Here is a 19578-nt window from a genome sequence, read left to right as displayed (position 1 = left end):
CATTCCAAAGCTCAAACAACACCAAATATATGAATAGCTCACACACATACATGAACCTTCATCGTGAAATGATGTGCAGGCATTGATGCTTCGCAGTTTGTGTTTCCTACTGACTTCATTGATCCCCAAGTTTAACCCAAAGGTTGACAATTTTGTTTTGTTGTTGAAATAACCATAGAAAGATTGAATGGATTCCAATGAAAATGCTGTAGGTTTTATTATTACATTATACATGCAATATGCATAGATTTGGGTGTGTGGAAATATATTCCACCAGTTTGAGCTTTTTGATACTTCCAGCACCTTATTGAAGATAAAGGAGAAGCGGTGCTCATGCAAATACCAGTTTTTTTTCATAAATTAGCATACGTTCAGGAAACAGAGTTAAGGGCAATGCTGACATGGCTATCTCAGTTTTAACTGGTGCATTCTCTCTATATGGAAACATTGGTTGTATTACACACTGCATTCAATCTTTCGTTTCTAACAGAAATGTACTTAGTCCACGATTCCACGACAACTCACCTATTTTTCTTCAGCTGTTACAACCTTCACATTCATTTATTGATACATAACTTTAGAAAATGATTACTATAAATGCAAATTCAAAACAAAGTTAAGATTTTAACTTGAGCATAATTTAACGACAAAAGAAAAGCAATACGTTTAAATAAAGTAATACGTTTATTAATTACATTAAAGTGGACTGTAGTCCCTATTTAATTTCAAGAAGCATTCATGCAATCATCACATCATTGTATTTGGATGGAAAGATAAAGGACAGTGGGCAAATAAATCACAGTTGTTGCCTGAGTGGAGACCTTTGAATCCGCCCACACCACCAAGTCAAAGTTGACAATTCTGTCTGATATCAGGGAAGCCCAAATGCACGTGACAGGGAGAAGAAATGCATCATGCAGCCCCCCTGATGTTTTATGTTCTTCATTTGTAGTCATAGTCGTTTGTGTAAACACAGCATGATGACTTCTTTCATGTTTGTGCGGCTTTTTCAGACCAGTAAATCCGATCATCTTATGTTGAATTTCACGTAGCATCAGTACAGTCTCACAGTTTGTTTGACTCCCTCTTTGGTTTGAGAGAATATCATTTCAGCAACAAAAAAAAATTTCAGAGCAAGTGCAATTGAAAGGATCTTTGAAAATTATTTTTATTTTCTATATGACAGAAATATGCTGATATCAATTTCAGCGTAACCAAATTTCTGTTATATTAATTTTCTTGGCTGTGACTGGAGATCATTCAGTACATTTGTAATCAATGTAGAATAGATTGGAAGTAGACAAAGACGTTATCTAGAACACAATAATGTGTCCAGAAATGAGCAGAAGAGAAACCCCGTTGAAACATTTCAAGCCATTAGTGTGCTCCTAATATTACAAACAGGATTTAGCCTCATCCTCATCTGCTACACCTTGCAGTCACACAAGGTGACAGTGGCCTCTCCTTCACCTGAGATCACTGCCACTGCAACAATAATCCCTCAGCATTCAGCCCGGAGGTCAAAGATTTGCTGTCACTGCTTCAATAAAGGCCTGAGCAGCAAAGTGATGGACTCAAGTCATCTCCATCACAATGATCTCAGCCTGGTGGCCGTAACCTTGAGAGAAAACAAGGTCATGCTACATGCACACAACCACGTCATGCATACAATACACCGGCCTTACACACAGTGACATAGTAACATCCCTCTTTTCGTTTGGTCCATAAAATTACAGGCTATCTGCAAATTAAACAGGAGCTTAATAGCTTTTTTACTTTCTGAACACAAAAGGCATCCAGATCACAATCGGCGTGACGGTGATTGTGAGAGGCTACACGCGCACACGCACGCACACACACACACACACACACACACACACACACACACACACACACACACACACACACACACACACTGATAGAAACAGAATCATTCAGGTCTCTGTCTTATCAGAAACAATTAACATTTAAAAAGGACGTCGCTACAAATTGCGATTTCATTAATTAGGACTTTGAGCAGCCTGCATTACAAGTAATCTTTCAAAAACAAATTGGCTACAGGGGACAACATAATAAGGGAGACTGGAAATTATTTTTCACAGGCAGAGTAAAATGAAAAGATAATGTAATACAGAGAATAATGGATGATTTTTTGCCTTGCTGGTGGATCCGGCTTAAGGGTCGGCAGTGTTGGCTGGTCGGGTGGTCCACTTCTTTGTTCCAGACCGAAATAACTCAACAATTAATACATGGATTCAAAGGCAATCATGTTCCCCTCAGCCTGAAATGTAATAACTTACTGACCTTTCTTTTAGAGTCACCATAAGGTCAATGTTTCAATTTATGTTATTCTTCAACCTGTATTCCCATCAGCCTCAATTGTACGTCGTGCTTTGTGCCAATTAACAAATCCCATTACGCTTGTAGCTGATGCGTTTAAGTGACAAACATCTTTCCTAACAAGCACCCGCATGTAAGCATTGTCATCGCGCTTGTGTGAGCATGCTAATGTTAGCTCAAGTCACCACTTTAAATTCAGCCTCTAGAAACCTTTTTTTTGTTTTTTTTTAAAAATCTGAAACTAGTTAAACAGACCTGAACTGAAGCTAAGCTCTTGGTACCCCCAGTTGTATTTCCCTGGACTGCTGAGTTATCTTTGACAGAAAGTGCAGCTGTTAGATGCAAGGAGGTTGTGTGATTTTCAAGGATTCAGTGGATTCAGCGGATTCAGCGGATTTAGCTGTTTGGCCAGCAGGTTGAAATATAATCCCATGAGCTAAAGTAGAGTATCATAGTTTGAAGGGTTTCCCCTCAGGACATTATCGCTGCATGAGATGACACGTATATACAGCAAGCGGAAGCGTATGTAGCCTCTGTGAGTTGCTAGAAATTCTAAAAGCACACAGCTACACTTCCTATTTGGTGAATTCACGCGCAGATAACTAAGCCCCTATGTGAAGTAAGCATGGCTGATGTGTTGCTTCCACCACACCCCTCCAGGCAGAGATATACAGCGTCCATTTTCTAGATTTACTGTAAATCATTATTTATCACTACACCAAGACACATCAGTGAGCATGTGCACGCTCACAGAAGGTGTGCCATAACTCCTTTAAACTGAAAGCCAATAAAGAATAAACAGCAATATTCAGCATACCACGGCCATCAATCTGTGCTCAACGAAAGCTTCAGATGTAAATCCCTCGCATGATTCAGGCCATGCGGAGGTCAGAGGAGAAAAGCGGACTAAAAAATTGCAGAGGAAGGATTACAATCATTCTCTTGAAAGAGAAAATATTTATTCTAAAGTGTTATAATCTGGCACACATAAACAAGCATTTCAAGGGCACACAACGTCTACATGCATTCAAAAGGGGCGGATGCCGTGCTTGGTAAAACCGTGGCACTTCATTGTGAAAATGACACCCAGCACCATGATAACAATAATAAGAAAACAAATTTTCTCTTATCTGTTTTTCCAAAAAGCAATTGTACACATTTACTGTATAAATGAATGACTGTGCAGATAAATAAATAATTATTTGGTAATACAATACTGCCCCCTGGCAGGGGTTTGCAAGCACTAAGAGGACTTAAAGATACAGCACTGTGAATGCTCATCTAATATAATAAATGCATATCAGTGATATATATAAACTACCTTTGCAAATGCACCTTTCAGTTGAGCAAAAAAGTTGTGGAGTCAAAGTGAATCAGATCTTTCTGGTAGTTTACTGGTGAAAACAGTGTGACAATCAGAATTTATTGCGCAGCTCCATGATAGCGATGGTCGTGCTCTGTCCAAAGATGAAGGCTCCAACTACAACGGTTGTGACTCCCCAAACTGATAAAATCACCCTGCGAAGAAAAACAAGGGACATCAAAAGAACAATAAAGTCTTTCAAAATGTTATTATACAACAATATAGATGTTCCTCCTAATCTTTCAACCAATGGAGGCCTTACCGACCTTCCATTTCTTCCAGCCATTTCTACTCTAAAAATAACCTTTTCTTATCTGCTTTCTTTCTTTCTTGGGAGACGGCACTTGAATGGCGACGACTGATTGGAGCAGATTGTTGCCGACTGATGACGAGTCTTTGTATGACCAGCTACAGCTTTCTATGTCAACTTGTTTATTAATTTGCTAAAATTTCCAAATACCTTTCTGGACATATTTCAGAGAAAAAATCATTTTGGTACATACTTTAAAGAAAAGGTGAATTCACTAGCAAGGAATTCTAACATTCAAACCCATTAAATAAGAATTCATTAATCATTCACAATCATCATGAATTGTCTCATTTTCAGCTGAGTTAAACATTTTATTTTCCCACAGATATGTACCAATTAAACTTTCCAGGAATTTACTTAGTTCTTATTAAGAAATAAATCTGAAAGTTATGGATGTGTAAGTAGAAGAATGATCATATTAATATTATGAGTCTGCAGGTCCTCACTCACCTGACTCTTGGAGTGACAGATTCATTTTGCATTGTGAACAATAAGCAAAGACCTGTAGGACACAAACAACACTTTACTTTCCGTACAAGCAAATCCAACTCAGTGTGTTTACAGGAGACTAATACATGATATAACAAATAAAACATATACAAATATATAGCCAGATACTGTCATGCAGTCATTAAAAACAGAGTTACATACACACATATGAGAAGGTTGTTTACATACCAGGAAAGATAAAGATGAAGAAGGCACTGATTCCTCCAATGACACTGATGACCTCCCCCATGTCGGGGACAAACATGGCGATGAGGAGAGTGACGGTGATCCAGATCACAGTGAGAACTGTTCTGCAGCGACTCTCAAACGAATGAGAGACGATTCCTCGACGATTTCTTTGAATACGCAGCATCAAGTTAAGGATGACAGATCTGTCACACACACACACACACACACACATAGAAACAACATGTTAGGTCTTAAAACACAAACAAAAACTCACACAATACAAAACAAACCAACTCTGATGTCGCTTACCTCCCCAGAAGAAGAATAATAGGGTAGATGGTGACAATTGATATTCCAAAAAGTAGTCTGGAGATGATCATGACCACGTCATTTCCTGGATATGACATCAAAATATCGGAGGCAACCGCTCGACCAAACGTCATGTAGCCGTACACACCTGGCGATGAGGGAGGCAGCCAATGTGATTCGCAGCTTTCACGTCAGCACAAAACGCACGGAGGTGGATGTTGAACTTACCGGTTAGAGTGTAGATCAGTAGACAGAAAATCATGGAGACCACAGAGATGACCACCCAGTGGGAGAGGTTCTGGTTCTCCATGCTGCTGTAAATTGCAATACAGGCTTCATGGCACTGCAAACACACACGGACGCCCAGTTACTCTCCACCGTTTGTGGGGCTTGTTTGCCGTTAAGTTCTGCAGGGTCTCGGTTGCTTTCTAGTGATTTTTTGAGAGTATGTTGCGCAGTGAGTAACTTAGCTCACAAATTCCATGCATGGATGTGGATTATGTGGGATCCATTTATTGGCATCTGCCACTGCTGTTACTGTTTGTGTATGTAAACAGGAGTTAGGGAACCATTTAATATGGTCGTACTTAGTTAATTGTTGATCATCGTTAATCATTTAACAGTTATCCAGCATGAAATTAAAATAATCATATTTTGAAAGGTATGCATGGCCACAAGTAATAGTACCATGCATCAAGCAGCAATATTAGCAACCCTTAATTTCAGCTAAAATGTGGAACGCAAAGAAACGTCCTTCCCATCCATTTCCTTCATCTCTCAGATATTCTAAAATCCCAAAACAAACAGTTACATAATGGCAGGAACACTGGGAAGAGTGCAGAGACCTCTGATGATTAAGACTAAAGCACTATGTGAAATTAAAATGATTTTCTCATCCTCCACATGCTTGTTTAGTTGTTTGCTATTGCTGGTTGGTGCTCCCACATTTCACTGTGCTTTCTCATTTGGGCCATATCAAATTCATATCAAACATAAAACCGACTACTTTCAGACTTAAAATCCTGATGTTGATCCAACCTGGAAGCCAAAGCAGATGGTTGGCACGACACTGAACATTGAAGCCCATGAGCCCACACTGAAACAAAACACACACACACAAACACACACACACACACACACAAACACATACACATACACATACACATGAACTGACGCATACGATTCAACAGCTGTATAAAATGAGAAGCCAAAGATGAACACACAAGTGCATCCATTACAAACAGTGTTACTAACCCTTGGTTGTGCTCTGGAGTTATTATTACATTGTGGTTCTCCATCATGTAATATTTGACAATCACTGCCACACACAGATACGTAGCAGCCAGAGTTCCCAACACACTGAGAGAATGAGAAAAACGTTAGAAAACAATTATTTATAACACTTTAATATGAGTCGTATTTTAACATACTCTTATTTGTTAATTGTTTATTCATGATGTTCTACTATAAATTGACATGCAGCAATCACCAATCTAAATTGCAATAAACCCCTTTTGGACTTTGACTAAATCACATCAGGATAAACACTGGGCTGAATGTTATTGTGGGCACAGATACCTTGTGTATTTCTGGATGCCGATTTCTTTTGGAATGGAAAGGGGTAAGATGATGAAGAGGCACACCATGAAGAGGGAAAACCGCTGGTCGGAGTACCAGTGATACGGCATCTCTCCCTCACTGGACCCACTCACCGTCTCATATAGAGAAATACTTACTGGAAGAAGAACACGTCAGAGTCAGAGAGTTTTTTACTGCTGCACCGGACAGACAGAAGAATGGTGGCACTGTAATAATCTCGATGCTCACAGAATTGAGATTACATACATTACATACATTACGTATTTATTCATTTTTCGTCTCCTGCTTACAAATCTAGTTATTTTTTTTAAATGGTTGCAACATGACTGCGTTGACGTTTAGGTTGAATAAAAAGAATAATGAAAACCAGCAGTCATGCATACGTGTTTTAGTCTCACTAGAGTGAAATGCTTCATCTCCACTGTGCTCAATGATTCATTTTTTGGAAGTGTTCAGTTTGTAAATCCAATCAAGTGCTATGTTAAAAATTGGAACAGGGCAAAAACATAAAGAGGGATTTGAAGCGTTTCAGATGGGAAAAAAAAGGGTAAAATGAAAAAATGGCAGCATTACTGCTGACAGTCACATGTTTCCATCCTAATTCGAGCTGGAATGAAAATTAGAGTGGGGATGATTGAGAGATTAATTTTTTGATATGGAAATGGCTTCTAAATTGATCACAAACTCCTAATAATATGAAAACCTGAAAGCACTGTACTGCGATACAACAACAAATACTTCCTATCTAAACTTTGCAGCATCTCATAATCACATATCTACACTCTGGTTGCATTTTGTTGTATGTCTGATGCACACATGTTCAAATACTTCTTGAATTTCTCATTCCTTGTTTGTATTATGTATTTGTATTCTCTTTGCATACTTTACAATTTACATTTTATTTTACTTTATTTTTTATTTTATAGTTCTTTGATTGTGTTTGATACATAGTATTTTTTTACAATAATTTTTATATATAGAAGCATCTTTAAAATTATTTCTGATTCTGATTTATTATTTAACAGATGAGTGTGGAAAAGAGTTTAGCGACAATATATGTAGTTAAGAGAGAGAGAAACAAGTCCTTGACAGTGTTATATGGAACAGGAAATTACGTCTGTGAAAATAAAAATGTTTGGACAGAGCAAAGTCTTGTCAATTTAATCTACACACATTCAAATAAACCCTTGTCCCATCTTTGCCCAGCTTTCTAGACTAGGATTTCTACAGGACTTATTAGACCTTTTTAATACCACACGGAATACAATTTAATACTTTTCTAACGGCCATTCTTGAAAAGTATGTTGGACAACCAGTCAGGACAAATATGGGCCCAACTTATTTATTATTGTACGCAACCATTTCAATATTTCCTAAATGATATATTATTAATCACTTTTATGGGAAAGGACACAGATCAGTTACGGCCATTAAACAAGTGGTCCCTTTTTGAGTAGCAAGAGACATTTTAAACATTGTGAAAATAACACAACGTCATTCAGCCCTTACGTTTCTCCAGCTGGTCCTGCACCACCACCAGGAAGGCGACGCATATCATGAAGAGGTTGAAGCAGAAACAGACCTCACACAGTTGACCCACGGCTCCTCCACACACCTCCCTCACCACGTCCTGATACGTCTTCTGTCTGCTGACTGATGAGGCGTAGCCCAGGATGACCAAGCCACTGATGAGGAAGACCAGCGAAACCTGCGGGACAGACAGCATGAATGCATCTCAGACAACCAGCAAGCCCCAACGACCATTCTGCCATTTCCAATAGGTTGCCTTAGTTGTTTTACATTGAATGTATGAACTAATTGTTTGTAAATGTAATATTATAGGTACATAAAGAGGAAAACAGCTCAAATTTATATCGTGAGCCATCTATAGTATGTCTCATTCAAGATGTCACTGACCTCTTGAGCCACTGGGCCCGTTCTTGGAAAGTCAGATTCCAAATCTATCTAGGACACACACACATACACACACACACACACACATGTTTGACCCTCAGCTAAACGGGTGGCTTCATTAGAGCTCACCTGTGAAAAGACGTGCCCCTTTCACACCAGAGAGAGACTCAGGAGGGGGGTGAGTCCCTACATACAATCTGCAGCCTAACAGCTACTAAACTACCCTCCTCCTCCCCAAAAAAGCCTTTGACCAGTAACCAGTATAAAGATACAGGTCAACACAATGCTGTAAAAAGCTCCTAACAGTCCAGTGAGCGTATGCACATCCATGCAGGGCCTTCAAAAGGCATCGCAGGCCTGCATTAAACAGTAACTGGGTGTAGTTTGTTCCTCACCAACTCCACACTGACGGCGCTGGACACTCCACCCGCCTTGTGGAAAGCCCAGGGGAAGTTGAGCAGTCCGGCCCCAAGCGCGGACTTCAGCATGATGAACACCGCGCCAAACGAGCCGAGCCGCGGGGGGTCCGCGTGCGACGCAGACCGGGCCATCAGGCTGATGCTCTCGCGGGCCAGTTCCTCCATGATCCTGAATGAAGCTCCGAGAGACTCACGCTGCCGGGAGGAGACGCTTTAGCTGCCACTCTACTGGGAAGAACTTCAACAGCTCTTCCAAGGTTCTCCAGGTGTTTGGAGTGTTTTAACCTGGTGAATGGAAGACCATGCAAATATATAGCCTCCACCCACACACAACTCACGTGGCCTTATTGGGCAGTTTGAATATTAAACATTTCTCTCTGAGGTGACGAATATCTCACTAGAGTGTGTATGTTTGCTTGTGTTCTCTCTCTAGGTCTGTCTGTTCATTGCGTAAGATTAGTCCCCACCACACATCCTGACATATAGCTTATATTACGATCTCTAAATGAAGAAATAGCCCAGTTTTATTCTCGCTGTTGCATCTTCCATCTCTCTCTTAGATGTGCTGCAAAAGTCAGAACTGACCAGTAGTTGTTTACCTAAAAACATTAAAGATATTCTTCACAAACGTATTTTCCATACTCTTAACAGCTCGCTAGCAGTAAAGTCAGTTAAATACAGTTTTTGCAAAAGCCTGAAGTAACATAAATATTAATCATCATTATGTCATTCTGTCAGCTGCAGCTACTGTTGTTTACTTTTAATTTATTTCTTCTATATTTCTTATTCATGATTCAAATGTATTTGGTAGAGTTGGTGCAGCGTAGAATGTTGTAGCATTGGTGCTAGTGAGAGGAGGTTCCAGCCATGCGGATTGGGCAGTCCAATCTGCTACACATGGAATTCATAATCTCAGTTGTGTTTCATGCTACATACCATCTGTTAGAGAACATTGGTAAAAATCCCTCAACATTGTTCTAAAAATTGATTTCAGCCGCCCGGACGAATCTCTCTGGGGAAAAATCTAGTTTCGCTTTAATCTTAAGCATTTCAAAAACTGAGTGGAGAAATTGAGGTCTTTGCGGCGCCCTTAAACAATTTCATGGTGATGTTGAAGATTTTAGTAGAATACAGGACAAAGATTGATTCAAGTGAGCAGGAGCACCGTGTTCTGGGCACAATTCAGAGGCTTCACTGGGGATGGAGGTAGAGGTGAATAAATCAAACCAACACAGGAAGCTTTTGTTCAAGACCAGAGTTATTTTGAAGTTATGTTTGTGACGTATGGGAGGTGCTTTCCCTGGAAGTAGTTTACCTATTACTTATGCTTCTGGACCCAACCATTATGTTTTCCCTCAAACTGATGGAGTTTTTTGTTGCCTAAACCTTAAGCAAGCGCAATAGTTGTACATTTATTTGTCAGTTTGTCAACATGAACAGGGGGGGGGGTTGACATCAATTTGCCTTTTTTGGCAGACTAGATAGATAAAAACTAGGCGGCAGGTTTGAATACATGAATTTTTAGGCGGAATATAAAACATGACGTCCAGCTAAGGTTTCAGCGGCGGCTGCAATAAGTTCTGAAAATTCAGCATGTTGCAATAATTAGGTTATCACCTCCGACCTTTCGATGTCATTACCGGGTCACTTCATGTTGAAGTTAAGGCTACGCTGACACGGCAACATGCCACACAACCAATCATCATTAATTTCCTACCTTCTGCAAAGATACTAAGACTTCAAGGGTTCAAAGGTGCAACCTGTGGATGAATGAAGACAGATGAGATTAATGTACTCATGATTCTGCTGTTATGAAACAGCTTAAGAGTATTAAGACCACACACACACACACACACACACACACACACACAAACGTACACACGTACAACTGACTCAATAACCCATGACCATGAAAAAGGAAAATAACTCGGTGATCTGTTGGTAAATGCAGGTTTAATTTCAATCTTCTTTTCTGGGTTAAAATTCTGAATTAATCAAAGTGGCACATATCACTCTATACTGCTGTGAAAAAATAGAATAAGACAAATAACCAATAAGAAAACAACAGAAAACAACACAGTAAACAAATTGCTATTGTGAAAACCGATTAATAAAATGCAGTCAGTCTTTGTATATCAGCCCAGTAACAAAGAAAAGTTATACAACATGAAATAACTTCATACCAACCGTTAATTCTATAAAGATGAAGGTTGGGAAACACTTGGGAAACTTCCCTCTCCCTCCTTCCCCCAATGTGCAATCACTATGTAGTTGGTTTAATTATTTGTGATTACCGTCTTGTTTTATTGAGAGTGCTCTGAATTATTAATTAATTGCTCCCCGAGGGATGCCTTCAATATTGATTGAAGTGAAACTAACAGACCACAAAAAGCAACATATAACGGCTTTAAGAAAGTATGGAAACCCACTGAACAAGGTCGCATCCAATGACACATTTTAACATTCTGCAAAATGTGGCAGACACCGCAAAGTAAGTTCCAACATCAAATCTAGTTTTCTGATATTAAACTGTTCAAACGCGATGATGAATTAAACTGTTCGAAAACGGTTTGGTGGCCTGTGATAATACTCTACTCACGATGCCACATGATTGGATTAGAAGCATTTATATGAACACCTGGCCTCCCCTAAAATCTCTTTTGTCCTAAAAAAAATGAGGCAGTATTCCTGATGTCCTGCAGTAGGGACAAAAATAAGTATGGCTACAAAAAATATTAGCTTTTTAATTTCGACTTTGACATTCCTTCATCTTCATTAACTGTTCATCACTCCTGCCAACATGATGTGACCAACATATAGAAAGCATCGGATTCGATCACAATCATCAACTCATCTCAAGCGACACAGTTGAACAGTTGTCACAATAAAAGTAAATTCTTTGTGAACTTCTTCCTGAAAACCAGAAGTGGTCTTTTCCGCATTGCTATTAAAAGCATATACACTTTATAAGCTCCACCTTTTTATATCATTTTTCCTTCAGTCATTGCGCTCTTTATTTTGGGTTTGATGTGCAATCATGATGTGTTTTACTTGGAAAGGGTGATCACCATTGTGTGTTTGGATAGTAGGAGGGGGGCTGGGGGGTGGGGGGGGAGGGGGGGGCTAGAACGCTGAACTCTGTCTCACTGAAAAGACTCAATGGTTTCATGCACTCCGGAGCAGAAGAAGTAAGGTGGTGCACGCAGGTATCAACAGTGTGCAGAAGGTGGGACTGTGCATGTTCGTTTGCCCCTTCAGTTTATCCTGGTTGGTCTGGTCGGAGGGGGGGCTCTGGGGCGCAGGCACAGTGCTGGCGGGGAGGGTGGTGCGGCGGGCACACATGTCGTAGAGGTTTCCAGAGAATTGCGTCTTCCTGGACTCTTGCCTCAGAGACTCCCAAACGGCCGCGGCCTCGCCGGGACAGCCGGCCAGAGCGGAGTTGGCACAGACATGGAACGCATTCCAGGACCTTCGTGGAACCAGGACACGAGGAGACATCAGGCAGAATACAACAATGCAGTGCAACACAGGGCCCTGAGTAGTACATGAGCCACTGGTTTACGTCTTCATGCTGCTGGTCTGATGTTTAATTACTTCTCTAAGTTATAATCCTTTACTTCTTTGCCTTTTTTGTTTGACATCGCCTGGGATTACTGCCGGGGATGGCGGGTATGTTTTTACAGTACCGGTAAATAGAGAGGGCCATTCGGAAAACCACCAGACGAGAATTGTTGTTTTTTTATTAGAGAAGGTTAAAGAAAGAGTCTGAATCTAAACAATACAATTACAGGCCTTAACCCAAAGCAACAAGTTAAGACTGTGTAACCCTCCATGCAGCATGATTAGGTAATAATTATCTTGGGGTTCTTCACTGAGAGCACATGTTACATCCAGTGTGAAGATAACAAGAGTTCACCATCCATGCAAAATCTCTAAGGCTGTCTTGTTGCTTAGAGCGCAATTCTTACATCAGCATACGAACATGCCGCCAATGACGATGGCAATAACAAAAGCAGGTATTGTGCTTGCCAAGTTCACATCTAATCTTAGCATGCCAACATTTGCTTTCATGAGAAAGAAAGTACAGCTTTTCATTTGTCTCGTAGACATTTCACATAAATCACCAAATGTCAACCTGTAAGGAAAATTCAGAGGATGACTAAGAATGATTTGGTCATTTATGCAACAGTTGTTGACCAAATAGATCCAATACATCCGTCCACCACATCGCTGACGGGGGCCAATGCGATTCATTATTATATCAGATTTAAGGATTATAACTTTTTTGAGACAAATTGTATCAAGACAGACAAGGCATTAACTGCTTGGTAACCACGGCGATGGGCAGAGACTCACCTGCAGATTGAATCAATGTCCTGTGTGCTCTGGTCTTTTTGTGTATCCACCAAACTGTCTCCAAGTGTGAGTAAACACTGGGCAAAACTCTTGTAGATGGAGCCACATGAATAGGGAATCGCTGCTCCAAAACACACAGTGACCAGGCCTGAATGAGCGGAAGAGAAAAGAGAAGAGTGTGTTTTGAACTTGAGAAAGAAATTATAAAAGGGGGTATCAATATGTGAAAATAGGAATGAGTTGGGGATGAGAGCATGAAATAAAATCTCTAGATTCTTTGGATCGGGTATTTCATCTTGTGGAGTGAAGCGTGTTGCGTTCATGGAGACATGATCCATCTGCTGCTTAGATGGATCAAACCAATACAGAATATGGGTATTGTATGTACTATTCATTCATCTGGACGGATTATACAACCCCAAAGCCAAATTCAGTGTGGGGCTGCAAAACCCTGTGTGAGCTGTCTCAGTGCATTGATCAGCTCATACGTAACGTGTCCCTCTGAGCTCGGTTTGACTTCATTACGTGTACCTGAAAAGGTGTTAATCAAGGTTTGACCGAACTATTCAGATGCTGATTTGGAATAGAGGACGTTTTTGCATTAACCAGATGAGTTAATATGAGGCTGTGTTAGTTTCCACATACGTACCACATCTTTTAGAAAAGGTCAGAGGCCAGCCAACCTTTGCAAGAACAAGTAGCAAATAACTGCAAGTCAATCTACCTGTAAGCCTGCTACATATATTGTGTATCTGTCTCTAGCTTTAAGAGGGGATTTCTCCTACTTTCTCCTGTCTATGCCAAAGTTCACATGTAATTCAACTTTTGTTGGCCTTGACGGCCTACGAATACAATTTGTTAAAATGTTTCATTATTATTAATTACTGTTCATCCCACAAGAACCGTTAGCATAGTTTTACTGAACACATTTAGTAATTTTACTGGGAAAAACAGGAAATACCCTAAAACTAACACATTTTCACACACACACACACAAGAGGCAAGAGCAGGAGACAGTCAGAACATGAGGTGACCCGTGGCATTTGATCAAGGTAAGTGCATCTGTAAAACCTGTCTCTCCTCAGTTTCAGACCAACCTAAATAAAATATTTCTTTTGAGTCAATTAAACTACTTTGGGGGGTTTTCTGAACAATCCGATCACTTTGCGTTTCAAGACATATGTGAATACAAAAGACACATTGAGGAAACTGTGTTCTACAAAGGACGGGCAGAAGAAAGCAGACACAAATGTTTCCAGAAGACTTAAATGACCATAGTCAAAACACCGAGAGAACAACTAAAGAAACGTCCTTACTGAGGCCGAGAGAGATGTGCAGCAGCATGGTCACCGCGCCAGGTCGGGACTTCATTTCTGGTTCCACGAGTCCCGTGGAGTTGAGTTCCACCTCTGAACCAGAGGCTCTGATGTGAGGCTCCCACTGACAGTAAATCCAAAGAGTCCAAAGTTGCTGCTTTCAAATGTGACGTGTTCTGCCATCCGTTGGGAGTTCATCAGATTGCAAAACACAGCATTGCACGGGGACACAACCCGACTGGATTAACTGTGTGAGGGTCTGTTGCATCGCAGGGAGCGAGAGGATGCTGTGTGTGCATGCATGTGCACCAGGGAGGGGCGTGAGGCAAGAGCCACAGAGGGCTGGAAGGCAGCGGACCAATGACGGCATCACGACGCAGCGCCGTGGATTATAGAATACTCATTTCCGGTCTTTGGTATTAAGTACGTTTGTTGTGAAACACAAATCACTTATATGTGCATCATCATTTTTTTTCACTTCCTCTGTATTGTTCACACTCTTACCTGCTGCACAAAAATCTGAATCTGGTTTTATATCCGGGGGCAAGGAGTTTGTCACTGGTGAAAATAGAGCATAGCCTTATCAGAAGGGTCACGAGGACTTTTGTTTTCACGTGGACAGATGGATGAAGCCCCGCGGAGGATGAGAGAACCCTGCTCACCTGGGAGTCCAACAGACGCAAAGCGCCCTCCGAGAATAGCAGCGACCCATGAGGATCATCCAACGCTATGTGGGTCACGATGGGGTATTGAAGAGTGAACGTGTCAAACACTCTGAACTGATGACACACTATACATTCAGACCGTGATTTTAGATGGATGATTGTAAACCAACCTTCCTCTTTCAAAACTTTCCTTACTCACGCTTGTGCCTTCCATCCCCCTCCTCTTCCCCTCGGCCTCCAAATCCCCTGCCGCGCCCCCAGCTGGCCCACACTCTGTGCATTAGTATAAGTCCCTGTTCACATCTGTATACTGACACAGGAGGAATGGTAACCCATTGTTAATCTGTGGCTTAAGGCAACCATTAGCTACAGAATAATCTGTCTGCATCTGAAGCTCCTGGCCTCAATCAATACATCACGGGAACAATTCCAGCTGTTGCTTCTTCCTGAAAACATCAGCTTTTTGTAGTTTCTTACATTATATTACATCTGCTCAGGGTGGATCGAGTGTGAACCACGCCATGTTGAATTAATTTCACTGATTTCTTTCTGTGATGTTTTCTCTCTCTAGACTTTTGTTATTTGTTAACTGAAAGAATTCCATTGAGGGTCCCTGTGACACTCCTGTTTACTGTTTTTTTATTGTTTGGCCTTTGTAGTAGTGCAGAACCATCCTAATAGTGCAGTTAGTGATTATTCAGCTAATTATGGGCTTCCAAACTCCATTATAGGAAAGAAACGCACCTTGTTGCACATACTTTTTGCCGTGCACATCACCAGGCAGATATCATGTCTTTGTCACTGAAGCTTCCGTCCTCATGTTTTACAACAGTGGTCCTTTTATCGGCCATGTTTCTAAAAAGTATTTAGAATCATTAAAGCTTGTGTCACAGTTTCTAGATGCATATGTGTGAAGTGTGGTATTTTGGTATTTTAAAAAATCACATGTTTTTCTGTAGTTAGATACTGTATCTATCAAGGTCACTCAAGATATACATCAAAAATCAAGAAGCCCTCTTAGGAGAGATTCACAATGACATGGTAATATAAATATCTTTTATACATTTGTTTGTGTGTTTGTGTGTGTGTCTATTTGCACATATATAAACACATACTGGTGACAGTGCCGTTCCCCAACACTTTACTTTAAGTATTTATTCAGTCAACAAACAAAGAAATCAATATTTTAGATGTTGCCTAAACACAAGCAGCTGTACCAGAACTAAGACTAAATAGAATATGATAAATATCTGACTCCGTTGTAAAAAAAAAGGGGGCAGGCCAAGTATGACCTGAAGGCTTTATGTTTAGTGTACATGGTATAAATGAGCACAGATACAACAACCTTTTAGAGAATGTTGAGTGTTGGGAGGGAGGTTTTCTGCTTACGATGGCAACCTGTTTGCTGACACTGACGCACTGCACACGCGTGTCTGATGTCACACACTACATTTCTGGATTACACATCTCACACACTGTTTCACTTCACTATAGTTGGATGTAAAGGAGGCTGCGGTGAATGGCGGCAGCCATCGGAAAGGACCATGACAGTTGAGTAAATTTGATAGACAGCTCTGGATTAAGGCTTTATGCAACACTGTTGGGAGTAAAAAAAAAAAATCCAGATGAGATTAGGATCTCGCTCTCTCCGATGCTCTCTGTCCATCTATTCATCCGGCTCTCCCTCGTTCTCACGTGACACCGTATCACGGCAGGTCTTCAGAATGACGCATGCATCTTAAGTTTGCGTTGAGTGACAGCTTTACAATGACAATCAACATTCAACCGCTCTGATACGAGTAACAATTCAGCAAATGACCATCAGACAGAGGGATGAGTCGGGCTGCATAAACGGGAGATGAACCTCCTGCTCTTCAGGCTTTTATGCCGACGCCATCTAGAGGGAGAACATCGTGCTGCAACACCTTTTTACCACTTGTCATTGGTATTGTACTAAAATCTAGTGAAGAAACACAACAAAAACTTTTAATGGTGGACTAATTGAAACTATAGTGGTTTATAATCATAGTAATTTAAGATTAACACTCAGAATCTTCAGAATTTGCTATGATGCAAACTGTATTATCTTTTCCACAACCCAGTGAATGTTCCTAAAGCTCAACTTAGTGGACATTTTAAATCTGCTCTTCTTTCCTCAGAGGAAAGTGATGGAGAAGATGACTGTGATCCATTTGATTTGAGCTACAAACCTTCAACTCGGAAAGCAAACAAAGAAACTCCGGCCTCCTGACTTTGTAACCATTGGATAAAATCAGAAATCCTTCGGTGGGAATCAGCCAAATTTCAAACTGAAATTTACTTCAGAATAAAATGCTGTCAAAGCAAGTTGAAAAAAGAGAAATGTATGTAACAACCTGTGTGTAAAACCTTCATGTACAGGACAGAGAAATACGGCTTCTGCACGTCTGTGTCATTGCAGAAACAAGTATCACTGAAACATGCTGGTTCTCTTTCACAGCGCGACCTCTGGGGCATAAGGACACGTTCAGGTTGCATGAAGGTATCGTCAGAAAACGTTTTTCTTTGAACTTCTCTTATGTTTTTCCATAAAAATACCAAAAGGGTAAATGACGGGCAAAAAAAACGTAACACATGTCAAAACATTTGAGGGAATTAAATATTCTGAGAGACCCTTCAAGTTCAAAGGAGTCCCTTTAATTCTATTGTATGTTAATTAAATGACATTAGCAACACAAATATATGGAAAACAACAGGTAGCTTTAAAGGCAACTTTGATAAAATCGTTTCATTGACACCAAGAATAGTGTTTTGGTTCAAAGAATCCTTTCAATGCTTCATCTTGGCATTCTTTTACCTCTGCAAATCTAGAGCGACAATCTTCTTGCCTTCTAATTGAAATTCACAAGCAAGGAAATACACAATATCAGAGAAACCTAAAAGACAAAAACGTACTACGCAAACCAGGCAGTTTTGAGCATTTTCCTCATTTCATCAGTCCAGTTAGAAGTGAGTAAGTCTGTGTGATCTTGGTCTTTATTGATTAATTAAAATGTGATCTTGTTTTAGCTTTTTGTCAATATTGGACTGTGCGTGTTCCTAAGTAGTTTCCAATGATGTAGTTATCATTACTGCCTGCGATACATAAACTAGCCAGATCATCTTCTCCCCACAGCTCTGCTTATTTGAAAATACGTGGTCATCTGTCAGCATCTGATGCCTTCACACTCCTCGCAAGTCCTCTCCCGTCAGTCCGGGTCTCCCTGTGCGCCCATCACACCTTCTTCCGGACGCCAAACGCCGCAGAGTTCCCGTACAGCAGCCGGTCCCGTTCCCGCACCTCCTCCTGCAGCTTGGCCTCGGCCACCCGCAGCTGGCGGATGGTCGCCTTCATCTCCTTCATCTTCACCTCCATCAGCGCGATGATGTCCCGCTGCTCGTTCAGCTTCCGCAGCAGCTCGGCCGACGTGGTGCCGGTGGTCAGGGAGTACGAGTGGTCCAGCGGGCTGCTGGTCACGCTGACGTACTGCACGGTGGTCGCGGTCTCCGCCGATGGATCGTCGGCCGTGAGCTCCTCGGTGGCGGCGGGGTGGAAGCAGGTCCCCTCGGACTGGGCGGGCAGCCGCGCCGTGCCCAGGTACTCGCCGTTCTGGCCGATCTGAACCACGGTGATGCCGTCGTCGCTCGCCTCGCCGCCGGCGGTTCCCTCGGCTCCCACGGCCGCGCCGTCCAGGACGCCCGTGAGCACGATCCCGGAGGTGGCCGCGGCGGCGGGAGCAGGAGCCGCCGCCGCGGCCACTTTCCTGCCTCTCCCCCGCCGACTGCGGCGCTCGTTTACCCCGCGCAGAGGGAAGAGGGACGGCACGCGGATGGTGTAGGTCTTCCTCCCGCCGGCGAAGTGCACGCTGCAGACCCGGTGTCCGGTGGTGGGCTGGAAGGTGCTGAAGCAGCCGCTCACCCCGGCTCGGGAGATGTTCCGCAGCCACAGCTCTCTCAGCGTGGTTTCTTTGGGGAATGTGTAGAAGCGCAGGTCCCGGTCCCGGTGCGAGTTGTTGTAGCATCCAGGCACACAGCATGTGAACCCGGGCATGTTTACTGCAACGCAGAGGCTAAAAGCACAGTCTTCAAATGAAGTTTAGGTTATTTTATTGTTGTTTCTTTATTCTATGCGTTGTTATCAAGCTTCAGTGGCCTACAAGCGGAACTACACGTCCCACAACGCTAACAACTTCCTGTTTATTTTTCACCGAGAGTAAGCCGCTTTTGTTCTTACGACGGTTTAATCTACTTTAATTTGCCTAGACCTTATGCATGCATATATCTTACTTAT

At 41.6% G+C, this 19578-nt stretch overlaps 3 protein-coding genes across 3 annotated transcripts; all 3 read right to left on the bottom strand.

The window, feature by feature from the left end:
• Positions 1-3268: 3268 nt before the first annotated feature.
• Positions 3269-9219, bottom strand: slc38a8b (solute carrier family 38 member 8b). Its single transcript, XM_040196036.2, has 10 exons — positions 8909-9219; positions 8109-8307; positions 6579-6735; positions 6255-6359; positions 6039-6096; positions 5229-5343; positions 5001-5148; positions 4692-4894; positions 4464-4515; positions 3269-3858 (listed from the first exon to the last, which is right to left on the bottom strand). The coding sequence occupies exons 1-10, from the start codon at positions 9095-9097 to the stop codon at positions 3756-3758; spliced, it is 1329 nt and encodes a 442-aa protein (XP_040051970.1). The 5' UTR covers positions 9098-9219; the 3' UTR covers positions 3269-3755.
• Positions 9220-10866: 1647 nt separating this feature from the next.
• nrn1lb (neuritin 1-like b) lies at positions 10867-14981 on the bottom strand. Its single transcript, XM_040195331.2, has 3 exons — positions 14605-14981; positions 13289-13436; positions 10867-12401 (listed from the first exon to the last, which is right to left on the bottom strand). The coding sequence occupies exons 1-3, from the start codon at positions 14657-14659 to the stop codon at positions 12098-12100; spliced, it is 507 nt and encodes a 168-aa protein (XP_040051265.1). The 5' UTR covers positions 14660-14981; the 3' UTR covers positions 10867-12097.
• Positions 14982-16398: 1417 nt separating this feature from the next.
• On the bottom strand, positions 16399-19338 carry thap11 (THAP domain containing 11). Its single transcript, XM_040202952.2, has one exon. It carries the CDS (start codon positions 19336-19338, stop codon positions 18523-18525), a length of 816 nt encoding a protein of 271 aa, XP_040058886.1. The 3' UTR covers positions 16399-18522.
• Between the last annotated feature and the right edge of the window lie 240 nt (positions 19339-19578).

The sequence above is a fragment of the Gasterosteus aculeatus genome, chromosome 12 (assembly GCF_964276395.1).
Source record: "Gasterosteus aculeatus chromosome 12, fGasAcu3.hap1.1, whole genome shotgun sequence".
Lineage (NCBI taxonomy): Eukaryota > Metazoa > Chordata > Actinopteri > Perciformes > Gasterosteidae > Gasterosteus > Gasterosteus aculeatus.
This window is presented reverse-complemented; position numbering and strand designations above follow the sequence as displayed.